At 47.7% G+C, this 15,000-nt stretch overlaps 1 protein-coding gene across 9 annotated transcripts in view; it reads right to left on the bottom strand.

Annotated features, from left to right (window-relative positions):
- The window catches only part of auts2a (activator of transcription and developmental regulator AUTS2 a), a 357,002-nt gene that overhangs the window by 31,818 nt on the left and 310,184 nt on the right, over positions 1–15,000 (bottom strand). For 8 of the 9 annotated variants that reach the window (XM_042708443.1, XM_042708446.1, XM_042708444.1 and 5 more), the window contains exon 6: positions 9,559–9,607. In XM_042708443.1, coding sequence (XP_042564377.1) covers positions 9,559–9,607 — 49 coding nt within the window. Of the gene's footprint in view, positions 1–9,558; positions 9,608–11,528; positions 11,557–15,000 lie in introns of those variants that run through there. The other variant, XM_042708450.1, reaches the window with a different exon arrangement.

Here is a 15,000-nt window from a genome sequence, read left to right as displayed (position 1 = left end):
AGGAGAGCCTCTACAGGCTGCTTTACATAACTCCACTTTTACTCTGCACTGCTTGCCTGTTACCGTCCAAAACGATGTTAGCGAGGCTGTGTAACAAGAACGGCCCCCTCGGCAGGGTGGGAGAGATCTGGAGTCAGATTATTTATGTTCGTGTGTGGAGGGGGATGGGGGGATAAGGTTTGGAATACTGCAATCTCACTCCTGTCTGAGCAGGGAGCTGAAGTGAAAGATAGGGAGAGGGAAACAAGGTTGCACAAATCCAGCCTTCAGGGTCAAAAGGTGTTCATGTTTAGTCTTGCATATTTATGAGCGAGTGTCAGCACAAACAAAAGAGAGGAGGGGAAAAACAGAGAAACAAAAGGCAAGAAGAAAAGCAAAAGACTCCATCTCTTGGGGGAGCAATTAAAGCGCCGCTTGCCTCGACGCAGGCCAGATCTCAGATCAGGCAGTCTGCTCGCCAGCTGTGCTTCTCCCTCTCTCCCTCCCTACCTCCCCTCCCTCTCTCTTCCTCCATCTCAGACTTCAGTGTTTACCGTCTCGCCCGTGTTACCCTCTCCCCCCTCGGGGACTGCAGCGGCGTTGAGGGTGGACGGAGTGGAGGGGGGGCGGGGGTGATCCCACCCATGCCCGCCCGTACCCCGGCCTGCTACCCTGACGGCCGCGGTGGGGGTGCGTCCATGCCTTCTCTCGTGTTACCGGACGGCCGGCGGAGGTGGAGGTGGTGGTTGGGCAGTGCGGTGCTGCCGGCTCTGATCCATCCCCGTGGTTACAGGATGGAAGGAAAACAGACACAAGGCTGCCAGCAGCACAGCAGGGGGGGGGAACGGGGCGCCCGCAAACGCTTGTGGAGGCACGAAGGCACGCACATGCCTACACTCACACACACGCACACACACATGCAGACGCAGACAAACACACACACACACACACACACACACACACAAAAGCAAACCATGCCTATCTGAATACTGTTTTTCATGGCTCTCTCTCTCTCCTAACTACTTCCATCTGGCCCGAATAACAATGGACTCTCAACCCATCACCATTCTGTTCCTTCCTCCGTCTCTGGAAGGGCTTTGTGTGACACGCAACATTAAGCATTAGTGCTTAACGCACGACGGAGGCCGTGTCCAGATTCCTGACCCCTGTTTTCAGTTTGCGGTCACGCACCACGGCCACCCCGACACGCTCCGCCGTCTGCCGAGTCGGTATTCCGAGCGTGCGGCTGCAGTCTAATCTGGCGTAAGCCCAGCACACCTTTTGACACCTCGATCAATATTCACAGCGGCACCGGCGAGCAGATAAAGGAGCCAATACTCATCTACGCACGCTCTACACACACACACAGCTTTTCTCACAGCAGATCTGTACTAAACGCCTCTTCAAACAGGCCATTTTTACCCCGGCTCCATTTTAACCAGCAAATCTATTAAAGAGATGGCTGCATGTCGAAAAGGAGGCTAGCAGAACAGAGATGACTGTTTTCTGTCTGATTTGGGCTCTACCGTGTGTTAAGGTATCAAGTACTGTGTGCTATTGCCTTGGCCTCTACAGTGCTAGATGGGGTCATGGCACCCACCGGAGAGGAAAGTAGCAAAGACCCCAAGAAAATGGGAAATGAACTCTGGTAGAACACTGGAAGAAATCCACTCTTTCAGACACACACACACACATCTACACCTACACAAGTACACACACACACACACACACACACACACACACACACACACACACACACACACACACACACACACACACACACACACACACACACACACACACACACACCTGTCCATTTACCCCTGTCTCTACTCTAAGCCTCACCTCTGAGTGCCTTTTCCTCACCTTTTCTCCCCATCTTCTCTTGCTGTCATGAGGCCTCATTAAAGCCCTCCACACACACACTCTCACACACACACACACACACACACACTCACACACACACACACCCACACGTACACGCCTCAGCGATCCCACACAATCCCCCTCTGCCAGGACTGGGCCTGCTGACTGACTGACACCGCTGTAATTGGACCAAACAAAGCAGGGCTGAGTGGGTGAGCTGCTCCTGCCAGGCAACCCACCGCTCCAGCAGCACCGCACACACAGGTGGACATGGAGGGAGGGAGGGAGAGAGAGAGAGAGAGAGGGAGAGAGAGAGAGAGGAGAGAGAGAGAGAGAGAAGGAGAGAGAGAGAAGAAGAGAGAAGGAGAGAGAGAAGGAAAGATAGAAGGAGAGAAAGAGAGAAGGAGAGAGAGAGAGAGAGAGAGAGAAGGAGAGAGAGAGAGAAGGACACAGGGAAGGGGAGAGCAATGGTGGGAGTGAGGCAGAGATAGCACCTGATGTCTAACATCATTGGGTAAATCTTACCCCTGCATGTTTGTATGCCACTGACAACACGCACAGCAATGGTTTGCTTAAATATATTGCTGCTATTTATTGCTAGTTACATGTTCTTCTGGTGAACAGGGGAAAACAACAAGACACTGTCAAGTTACAAAACACGCACAGAAAAAGATTCAACCTACATTATATTATATAAGCACACAGACATGCATTACTTTTCTGAAAGCAGCTTAAATAGGTATTTTCTTTGCAGAGAGCCTGTTAAAACGCTTGGAGCATATCCTTCTTCTCCTATAATTAGTTTTGGGCAGACGTAAAACATTACTGCTCCAAAAAAAGGAACGAAAAATTACATAAATTATCCCTGAAACTGATGTTGTACCACAAAACTGCTGTTTGTTTCAACAGCATTACAAAATCTTAAGGTCCTTTGTCTTATAACAAATCTCCTAAAAAAAGAAATTAAGACCTTCTTTCCAGGAAAAACGCCAACAAAACGCACACTGTAGTATTTGTGTTCGACAAATTACTGCCTGTAAACTTCGCCGACCGTTTCGCCATCTAGAGCAAAATGAGCTTAGCAGGCGAGCTTTTAAAACTCACAGGGTTCAACTGGGCACATTTGTAGTGCTGCCTTCACAAACAGATTTAAGAAGCCGGGAATTTGGTCAGGCACTACGGCCAGCAAAGCCAGAGAAAACTGAGATGGAGGGAAGGGAGGCAGGGGGAGGGAGGGAGGCAGGCAGGCGAGCTGAGGGGGAGGCAGGCAGGCGAGCTGAGGTTTTCGGGGTTGTTTGGCCTCAACCTTCAATCATCGCCCTAATCCACAAAACATTGAACTTGAAAAGATGTAGGGGAAAAAACCACACGGGGACGGCTGCTCCCACCCGCCCCCTCCCTTCTTCTGTGCTTTTATGTTTGGAGTGAGGCCCATTCAAATGTTTGTGCTGGGGAGGTAGGGCTTAATTTGGGGAGATGGCTTCCAGACTCGGCTCGGGGTTTTTAGTGCGGCATGTCGGATACCACGCATGTTTACACAACCCCGCCCTCTCTCCTTCTCCACCTCCCACCTGGCTCCTCTCCCCACGGTGAAATCACTCCATTAAGACGGATGGATTTACCTCCATTTGTTTCAAACCTTGGGAGTCTGGGAGCAAACTCTGCGTGACCCCCCCCCCCCCCCCCCCCCCCCCTCCATTGGATTCCACAAAGGCCGGTGGGGCCCATCAGCGCAGAGGAAGTGTGCGTCTCCGAGGGCCCTGAGCCGAGTGTTATGGCTGTGGGCAGCAGCACTGAGGGCCCTAAGCTGAGTGTTATGGCTGTGGGCAGCACTGAGGGCCCTAAGCTGAGTGTTATGGCTGTGGGCAGCACTGAGGGCCCTAAGCTGAGTGTTATGGCTGTGGGCAGCAGCACTGAGGGCCCTAAGCTGAGTGTTATGGCTGTGGGCAGCAGCACTGAGGGCCCTAAGCTGAGTGTTATGGCTGTGGGCAGCACTGAGGGCCCTAAGCTGAGTGTTATGGCTGTGGGCAGCACTGAGGGGGGACTGACACAGAAGATAGCCGAGATAGTTTCTCTGGTTCCTCCCTTTATTCACCAGCTCAATAGCAACTGGCTGCGCGCCAAGAAACACTTGTGTGGACATGTACCATTATATCCTAAAACAAGCTCTCAGCGGTTGCCTTATAGTGTTGTATCCCTCCGACTGCACTGATGCCGTACTACACTGTTATGCGTTAATGAGTTGAGGAAGTCGAAAAAATACAATTTCATGGCAAGAGCAGCTGAATGGGCCAATGTGTTACATTTGTGTTTATAGAAAATTGTGATAGAAAACAGGCAAGCAGTATAAACAAACACACACACACACACACACACACACACACACACACACACACCCTCTGTGTGTGTCCCACCATAACTCAGAGAGCTGTAGACTGTGACAAGTAGGTGGCTGCTTTTGTTTACTGATCCAGTGGCAGTAAATCAGCCCCTCCGTCTTGGTGTTTTAACCTTTTTGTGTGTGTGTGTGTGTGTGTGTGTGTGTGTGTGTGTGTGTGTCTCAATGTGCTCTCTCACAAAGCTCATGAATTACTACCACCATCTTGTAAAAAAGCCTGAAGGGCCGTAATGTGCAACTACCAAATCATGTCAGCTTTCAGCCCTGTGCGGCCTTTGACCTTGTGACATGGCTCTTCTGAGGGGGTTAAAATGACAAAGACACTGACTGTATTTTCTGATAAAAAAAAAAATCTCTGAAAAACACAGAGAAGAAAAAGAAGAAGAAGATGCCCTAGAGGGAGAAGCTCTGTCTGCCTTCCTCCGAGGCCTGGCCAGCTTACAGCTCCCCCTTCTCCCTCCTGGGGGAGCCATGAAACACGGAGCACAGTCAGGGGGCAGACAGAGGGAACAAACAGCCTTAAAAACACTTAGGACTTCTTCAAGGAAGTCTGGAGCAGGGCTCAAGGAAGCTGTAAATCTCCAGCACATTAATAACTTAAGAAAGAAGAAACAGAGCAGAGAGAGGAGAAGAACGGAGAGGAGAGGAGAGGGGAGGAGAGGAGAGAGGAAGAAACCAGCTCTGGTTGACAGAGGCAAAAGACGGCAGAGACAGAGACAAAAAGGTCGAAAAAGTCTTCTTGAATCGGGCAAAGCTTTCTGCGTTCACCCTGGGATTCATACATAATCCCAGTGCAGCTATTAAAATAAATCTATTCATCGCTTTATTTGTCAGGTCGCTGCGCTCTGCGCATGGCCTGCAAACGATGCAGCAACTCTGATATGGAAGTACTAACACAGGGGCCTCTCAGGCCTGTTGAGGGTGGCAGCTCCCATAATGCAGCTGTGACAGACAGCTTCTGAAAGGGGGCTAATGCACTCCCAGAATGCTTCACTCTCTGGAGAGCCCTCCTGGAGCACGATCCAGGGAGCCCTTCAGTGTGTTTGTCTGCCTCAAACTTCACCTTTCTCTCGCACCCGTTTCTTTTTTTTATTTTCATAATTCCCTCAACGATGTCATCAGAGCCGCAAATTACACCCTTTTTTTCCCGGCGCATCCCCCGCATTGCTGCGCCGGCAGACGGCTCTCAAGCGCCTCGCAATTGGCTGGCGGGCACTCTTCAGCGGTCGTTTCCGTGGCGAGGAGAAGAGTGTGCTACTTTACCCCGCAATGCCTGCAGCACTCCACGCTGCCCAGTTTCATTTCCATATTACCCATTATCTCAACTCTCACTCCAAACACACACACACACGCACACACACACACACACACACACACACACACAGACACATATACAGAGAGATCAACGCTGTCAGTTCTACAGCCCCTATTAATAACAATATACAAAAAAAAGCATCAAGTACTGTATTCAATGAAACATCAAAATTCAAATGAGCATTTCCTGGCACTGGATGCATATTTCCTGCTATATACATGCATGTTAGCATGGTAAACAGTCTATGGTAGATGGCTGTAAGCATTGTAAACAGTCTATGGTAGATGGCTGTAAGCACACACAATATCTGTACCTCAGCCACAGTCAGAGACACACTTCTGAGATAAGCCTGGCCAAGCCAATAAGGTTAGAGATCACTCAGCCCAACTAATGCCTACCTTACGTTTCCCTAACGAAATCAGTGCGTCGTCATATATATTGTCACACCGGACAGATGCTGCAAACAAATCAGCAGTAATGCATTTACTGCCGTCGTCTCCGCTGACAGAGTGCACTTGAGCCGCGGTGCCAGTCATAAAGAGGAACCGGGAGGGGAGAGTGCCGCGGGGAGAGATTACCAGTGTCGCCTGTCCCCCTCTAATCGCACGATGGATATCAGCGCAGGCTTTTCTGGTGACAGGCCACTCTGTCCTCTTATCTGAGGCCCAGCAACGTGGCCTCTTTCAAGGGGCAGCCCCTCTCTCGGCCATTAGAGGGGTGGGGGCGGCGCTCTGTCTGAGCAGAACTGGTAGCGATGTACCAGAGGCGCCGGCAAAACAAGTGTATGTGTCGCTGTCTCGGGGTGCGGGGAAAAAGGTAAATAAACAGACAAGACGACGTGTAATTAACGCCCAGCCTTAAAGGAGAGCAGAGGTTGATGCTTCACCTCCTGGCTGTGTGACAGAGGTAACAATTAGGGGCAACGTTTAATGATTCTTGGTTAATAGGAGTGTGAGTCAGGGCTAAATTGGATGCGTGTGTGTATTTGTAAGTGTATGTGTGTGCGAGAGAGAAAGAGAGAGAGAGAGAGGGAGAGAGAGAGAGGGAGAGAAAGAAAATAGCATCACTAGCAATTACCACCCATGTCTATTAGAACCAGAGAGGTGTCATGTTGTGTGGATTGAGGGGAGGAGAGGGAAGGAAAGCGCTTGTCGAAGCCCAAAACAAAGCCATCACACGCCAGATTCCTTTGCAAATAAGACACAGGCCATTAGCAATCAAGCTGCAAGCCAATCGCTCCAAGCGAGGCTGTTTCGCTGTGACAGTAATTGCTGTGTAGCTTTTGGATGCCGCCACCGCCGGCAGGGAAATAGAAAGAAGTAAAAAAAAAAATACAAAAAAAACACAAAAAAAACAGATACAACACAAAGACTCAGGTGAGTTGTTGGGAGACAAGCTGCACCAATCAGACCGGGCTGGCAAGCGGCCTGCTTCCTCTTCCCATTATCAAAGCGAGACAGCGGGCAGGGACGAGGATGAGGACGGTTTAATGACCAGTATTTTGTAAAAAGGCCACCTGGAACGTGTCTGCTCACCGGCTGCCACAAGAAACGACAAAAAAGAGCGTGGCGGCGAGGCCCAAAACAAATCATTAAATCAAATATTGATTGTGCTTTTATGTCTGTCTCTCTTCAGTGCAGTCAGAGGCCCCACAGGCCGACGTCTAGCTCTCACAGTTTTAGTGCCAGATATCAGACGGACGAGGAGAGGTTAGCTTGTGTGTGTGGGTGTGTGTGTGTGAGGTGCCGGGCTCCTCCTGACCCTTTCTCTTTCTGCCCTCTCCCATGTTGTGCGCCCGCCCCGGTGAGTCCTCTTTCTGCCCTCTCCCATGTTGTGCGCCCGCCCCGGTGAGTCCTCTTTCTGCCCTCTCCCATGTTGTGCGCCCGCCCCGGTGAGTCCTCTTTCTGCCCTCTCCCATGTTGTGCTCCCGCCCCTGTGATTCCTCTTTCTGCCCTCTCCCATGTTGTGCTCCCGCCCTTGTGAGTCCAAAGCCTCAGTCAAAGCTTAGCGGGAGAGCTGATGAGCACTTGAATGTGTACCAACAAAAAGAATAAAAGAACCAAAAGAAAAGCAGACAAGTAGAAGCTTTTACTCCTGCCTCTGGGCAAATATTGACATTTATCTGCACACAATCTTGCCGCTCCATTTCTGGAGCGGTTTCGTTTTGTCCTGGGGCTTGAATCTGAGTTCGGGTAATCCCTGAGAAAGAATAAAAACCCACACACACACCCTCTCTGGCTCACGTCCCTTTTTTAATCTTCCAACCCCTTGACTAAAATCCCTCTGATGCAAAGTTCCACTGCATCTGGGTTTTGAAGGGACGATCTCCGTCCGAAGCATTAACACCAGCAATGGCGGAATTAGCATTTGGCAAAGGAGGAAGAAGGAGGCTTTGGATGTACGGCAGAGAGGGAAAAAGGGAAAGAAAGGCTGACATTTAAATGGTAATAAGGGCCAGAGAAGTGGATGGCCTTTCCCCCGGAAAAAAAGAAAGAAAGAAAGAGAGAGAGAGAGAGAGAGAGAGAGAGAGAGAAAGAGGGCGAGGAAGAGAGCGAAAATAAGAGGGAGTATCTCCCGAGTGAGGAGTTTTTAGTCAGGAGGAGAGCGAGGCGTCGCGGTGTTGATTTAGGCGGCACAAAAGGGAGGCCTAACCCTTTCAGGGGGGACCCAAAATCACTGCGCGGGGGTGTCTCCTTTAAGAACCCAGAAAAAGGAAGCCTCCTCCATCAAGAGTGGCCATTCAACGGCCGGTGGACGGCGCCAATCAAAGGCTGAAGGCGTCCATCAAAGAGCAAGAATGTGGGAAATGTGTTATTTTCCCCCTCTTTCTTTTCGAGGGGAGGGAGAAAAGTGCCGGGAGAGGCGGAACAAGGAGGGCTTGTCGGCATCAATCAGTCTCCCTCTTTTCTCACTCTTGGCGGAAGGTCAGAGTCCTCCCCTCTCCCCTCCTCCCTCTGGGGGCTCCGTCCTGGTAACGCACCACTGCGAAGGAATGCCCATTCACAAGAGGGGCGAGGGGGTGGGGGGAGAGGGTGCGCGCCTCCATTATTCGCCTCACAGCCTCAGGTCCAGAGAGGAGAGAGGAAAAAAAAACAGAAAAAAAATAACAACAAAAAAAACGTGAATGCTCCTACTGGAGGGGTCTGTAGGAGTAAATTAGCGGCGTGGAGGCGGTGTCACATGTGGGGCCTGGCGACCGTGGCGACGCACAAAGCAGCTTGACAGCTCTCTCTGACTCTTCGCACGGACCAACACCAAAACAAAGAGGGGGAGCAGCGCACCAAACACTGCCGCGGCGGCACTGGCATCATCCAGGTGTGGGTGTTACACGTTGTTGGGGGGGGGGGGGGGGGGGGTTGAGAGATTTATCACCTCATAATCTATAGAAAGCACCAGGGGTGGAAGCAGGGTAGCCATTCATGGTAATAGCTACTGGAAAGGCTTGTGAGGGTTTGCCAACACATAAACGTACACCAGTCATCTTTCCTGACCCCCGTCAGCATAGCAGAACTGTCTGTAGCGTATATCATCCATTTCAACGAGACACAATGACACGCTTTTGTGATATATTTTTGTTCAAGCAGCCCTTTTCTTTTTGCACACACGTCATGCTTTTGCAAGGCATAGATTTTCTGATCCACGCCTCTGTATCCATTTCACCTCAGTTTAACAGAGTGCCGGGAATGGATTTTTCAGTCACTTCTCGGTGTGAGCAGACACAGATTGATATTTCACACTGTGCTGCAGTGAAAAATAAAAGCAGAACTTGATGTGTTGTGCAGCTACAAAAAAGTACAATTCTTAGCCTTAGGCCTAACAAAATACAGTAAATAACATTAGCAACACTTCTGACTCCAACAATATGCTAGCAGCAAAAGAGACAAATCCACATCCGTAACTACAGCAGCATTATCCTTCACATCCACCAATAGCACAGTCCCTAGTGTCCACAACATGATGCATGTGGGCTTAACAATGTAAGATAAAAAGACAGTCATACCTTTAACTGCAGCGGTGCTGAAGAATTTTTCCGAGCTGGCATCGGAGCCCTGAAACAGATCAAACACATGAAATTAGCGCTTCCAATTCTTAATCCAAGGGTGGGCTTTATCGTCAAAGCATCATGAGACTGAAATTATTAGCACTTCCGACCATAACCACTTGGTGGCACTGTTGATCCTTATCAAAGCATACCACTCATGAAAATCTGGCTAAATGCATTAACATTGCTGTGTTATTGTGTAAACATTCAGTGCTGACATTAGAGCATTTAGGTAATGAAAGCCTATTTAGGTGACAATGTGGTATCAAAAGACTTGTTGGCTAATTCAATCCGATAAACAGCATGAGCGACCTGTTACAATCTCGGCGTGTGCCTGCGGCTCAGCTGGCCTACAGGAGAGCATCCTGTTATTAGAAGCAAATATTTGACTGTTCAAGCTCATAATCAATTTTATGCGTCGTGTGCTGACAATTTGAGTGAGAGGGGAAGGCTAACGCATCTGTTAAAATGGTGGGCATGTAGGATATGATAGAGGGTATAGCCCTGTCATGTTGTGCATACACGTCTGTTCATAAATTAGCAACAAAAATACAACAAAATAATTTAAATCGACCAACATCGCAAGTAAAGCCTCAAAACATCTTATAGCACAGGCCATCTTTCATTAAAAAATATTTCAGGGTCTAATATGTAAATGCCAAATGTTGATCAACTATGCACAGCGGAATGGGGAGCTGTCACGTTTAATCCACCGGCGACTGTCACTTTTCTACCATTAAGACACGCAAATGCTAGTGCTCGGAGCAGACATGATTGCAGCACACTGGATAAGTAGGTCTACCTGGAATATCGCAATAATGGTGATCGCAGACTTATTCCTATTTTTTCCCATCCAATGTGTAGGCCTATCTTGGCTAGACTACAGAGGGAAGTGGGTAAACGCTCAGTGCGTCAAAAAGTAATCTGACGAAGAAATGTTCTGTTATTGCAAATGATAATATAAAAGGCTTATGTACATAAATTACCGTTCGTTTTAAGTTTCTGTAAAAGCAACGTTATTTTGGACATTTATGTTTTGACCATAATATCTCAACAAGCTGCCTAGGCCTGCCACATTGCCTTCTAAGTTTTGAGTGAAATAACTTACATAGCCAAGCCTAACTGAACGTCTATGTTAACTTGTAGGTAAATTGTTATTTGCCGTTCATAAAACCTCCTACAAATCAGATGCAAGCCCAATAACAAGTGCGTAAATAGGGGTCTTTAAAGTCTAATAGTTTTACTTGTATGGCCGGTAACCCATGGCACAGTATTATTGGAAACTAACCTGGGCCCTTTGACAGCCGTGTTTCGCACCAATGGATGTGGTAAAGTGACACAATAGGCCATTAATGGATTCAGACTAGCGAAAATCTCACACTGACCAGACAGGTAGCCAGATATGACATTGCGTCTCAACATGGCATCGTAGACGATTTGCTCGACCCGCCAGTTCTATTTGTTGCGACAAGATATTTCCAGGGGTAATCTTAAAACCGGGTTTTCACAAGTAAGACATTTCAGATGCGGTGAAATATTGCCAACACAAAATCATACAATTTTAAAAACAGTATGTTTGAGGGACGACATAAAAGAGAGAGTGTACTATATACTATAACAACAAGATAGTCTAATAATTATGTATAAACTTGAACCTCTCCTACAGTCTTTGTTTTCAACGCATTTTCAAAGACTTAATAAGAACATACGTTGCCAAATGTACATAATCCTTACTAAGAATTAACATGATAACAATAAATAAAATAGCCAATCTCTTCAACCAAAACAACATGAACGAAAGCTGAGTTATTGAAACCAAACATTTCCGACATAATATCACTTCATGAAAATATGTCAGCGTACTGGAAATAATAAATCGCTTTTATGGAACAAACCCCCCCCAAAGCCCCTTGAAGGCTGTGATCTACCTTTGATGTGGTGAAGCTGGCCAGGAGGAAAATAACAAGTCAAGAAATCACTTTCGCGGTCTAGTAAATATGGCCCCGTTTCACATTCTGCTTGTCAAACAATGTAATCCACAAACAAACGGCAAATTCCATTCCGTTTAAATTGATGACAGCCATGCGAATAGCGAGCCTTTCCAAGAATATCCCTGCAAGAGAGACCAAGAAAAAACGTACAAAGCTACCGTGTTGCACGGACAAAGACAGCCATGTGTCCCGCCCGTATAGAGCAGCAACAAGAGCTCCGCGTACTACAGAAATCCTCAGAACCGTAGCCACAACTCTCTCCTTCTGGGTCGGAGAATTGATTGGTTTGGTGGCGATATGTCTCCCGATTTAAGGATCCAAGCGAATAGTATGTGTATAAAATCCGTCCAAGCCTTTGTGTCAGACTGTGTTCCCTTTTCGCACAACGCAAATAGGCTCTGCTTACATAGAAATCATCCGAACGAGGTTAGAGACAGGCTTCTCTCCTCCCTGTGCTACTCGCCCAGCTTGCTCATGCAGAGCAGAAAATCCAACAGTGCGCACACAGTATTCTCCTTCTTGCCAACGAGGGTGGAAAATCAGTTTAACAACCACCGGGAGCAATAGCTGCAGCTGAGTTTGCTGATGGTTTGCTAAGCGCGTACAGACACCGGTGACGGATCCTGATTCAGGCGTTGCGCCCCTATCCGTCCGTTGAGCGGCAGACAAACTCTCATTCATCTAACTGGGAGCTTTAGCAGGTCCCCTTCACGATCGGGTCCTCCCACTTCCTGATTCTAACCTAACTCCATTCAATCCGTTAACTCGTCTCGCAACCCCATACGGACACACGTGTGTGTGTTTCCTCGACCAAGATAGGAGTACCGTTTCCTAACTGGCGGCGTCGTTGGAGAGGGCGCACGGAAGCGCTGGCGTGAAAGGAGCACAGTGTAAAGCTATTGGCGATTCACTCAGAGAGAGAGAGAGAGAGAGAGAGAGGAGGGGGGTAACTGGGACTTGAACGATATTCTTTCACTCTCCGCGGTGGTGAGTGAGATGATGTCAGCCACTAATGAATTTCGCAGTAGGGTGCAGCTAGCGCGAGGGGAGGAAAACAAAACGATCTTTATAAACAGTCACCACCTCTCCAGAACTCTCACCCACAGCCTTCCTGTTTGCTAAACTACCGCATAAGCCCCTCGAATGGGGTTATAATCACTGACTTGAACCCAGGCCCACCAGCCCGGCGGCTACTTCTAACTGTTTTCCAAAGAGGACTAGTTTTCACCAGATTGAATATTCTTAATTTGATAATATCTCTCCATTAGCGATAAAGATTGGCCAAGAATGGGCCAACATTGCTTTGACTTGTGGAAGATATACTGAGCACAAAGTACAAATAATACACATTGCCAATATATTGTCTCTCCTTACTCTACATGGTAGCTGTAGAAACTTCATAAGAGTTTTGATCAGCATGGATTGAAAGACCTACATGTCCCTTGCCTATCAACCAATTTATTTAACCAAAGACACATCAAAGGGACTCATAACCCATTAAGGTGTATTCCTGGAAGGACAACAGCAGTGCTATTCTAGGAGTGACCCTTAGTTAAGGACACGACAAGCAGGCCTATGCATACGTTATCCTATCCCATCACGGTAAGCCCTAGCTCGTTGAATCTCCTGACCAAAACAATCCTGCAATCTTCAGATAATGCCAGATATGTGAGAACAATCCCCTTGAAGAGGTAAATGTGTGCTAAGGCCAATGGACAATCTGCATGAACCCTATGGCTGTGGGATCAATGGGGTCAGCCATCATCTCGCACTGCGCTGACCTCTTCCGTGGCCTCAAATACTGAAGCCGTGCAGGAGAGCCAGGAAAAGACAGCTGGGTGTTAATCTCTCCCTCTGGCATCGGAGTCTCTTTCCCTGTTTCTCTGTCTCTGTTTCTCTGTGGCCCCCTCTTCATCTACACCCCCCCCCTCCACATATAGAAAAAGATATACACAAACTTGAAAAACTTGCTATTTTACTAAAATACTAAATTGTACTGTAAGTAGCCTGGGGCTACAGCAGTATCAGTAATTAAAATGATATCAGATGCAACACAATCTGAAGATAAAATATGAGTGGAAATAATGAAATATTTAAGATGGTATGATTATACACTAATTATAATGAAGCAGCTTATTAAAGTGTAATAAAGATGCTAATAATGTAGCGCAAAGCACATGTTATGGAAAGATCCTAATACAAATATTTTAATTGAAACTGTACCAGCAGGTGACTCAGACATTATAGGGCAAAAGAACATTTCCTCACAGTTTCCTAGCAGTGAATAGGGAAACGTATGCAGTGAATAGGGAGACGTATGCAGTGAAACGTATGATGCTCGCCTCTGATTTATTAGCAGAAGTCGGGCAAGGGGAAGCCTCTGATGAATATGCCTTGGAAAGTGTTCTATTTACATGTAATTACATCGCCAGAGTATACATACATTCACACACACACACACACACACACACACACACACACACACACACACACACACACACACACACACACACACACACACACACATATAGAGGTACAAATGTATGCCTTGTGATATTACTATTGTGTTGGCCTTGTGGAAGCAGATGTCATTGAATGCAAATGTTCACCAACCTAAACGGTAATTATCAGATTTGAGAGAAATCTCAAGCCTGTAATTACAGCTTGCTGCTGGATAATCAATGTCCGGCTCAGTCAACACTGATTATTTTGAACGCAATGAAATGCTGACAGTCCCAGACAGAAAGTTTAAAAAAAGAAGAGCATAAACAAAGGCATGTCATATTGCAGCCAAAGAAAAAAAAAGCACTAAAGTGGCACTCGCTCCAGTATGGAAAAGCACTTGATGCCACTTGCCAGAAAAGTTGGAGTGGTGATCAAACATCGTCGTCTGGAGTTATGCTACGTATGCCGGTAATTGCTGTCTGTGCCTGTAAGTTTTGCCTATAGATCATCAGCCCCCTTCGCTGACGTTTTGTCATCTTTTATTCCTTTTCGTGGCCTTGATCCTCGGCTTCAAAGTAACCAGAAGCGTATTTCTCTGTCTCTGTCATGCGCTCTCCATCTCCTTTTCTCTCTCTCTCTCTCTCTCTCTCTCTCTCTCTCTCATGCAAAACCATGGTTTAATTTTACAGGAACCCCTTCCCTAGATTGCAATCACAGAGGACCGGCGAGGCTCCTTTATGAGCTTTCCTGCCATTACGGAAACTCGCCCTCATTTCAAATATTACCGATAAGTGTAACATGAGTGCTGTGGATGTGATCCGTTAAAAGCACTCGTTTCACGTGCTGTTGTGACTATATTACCCCCCCCCCCCACCACCACACACACACACACACACACACACACACACACACATCCACCGCCATCCCGCCCTTGTACCCCCCACCCTCCGCACTTGTATTCACA

This window comes from Clupea harengus, chromosome 8, assembly GCF_900700415.2.
Source record: "Clupea harengus chromosome 8, Ch_v2.0.2, whole genome shotgun sequence".
In the NCBI taxonomy this organism is placed as follows: domain Eukaryota; kingdom Metazoa; phylum Chordata; class Actinopteri; order Clupeiformes; family Clupeidae; genus Clupea; species Clupea harengus.
Note: the sequence above shows the minus strand (reverse complement) of the source record. Positions and strands in the feature narration are given on the sequence as shown.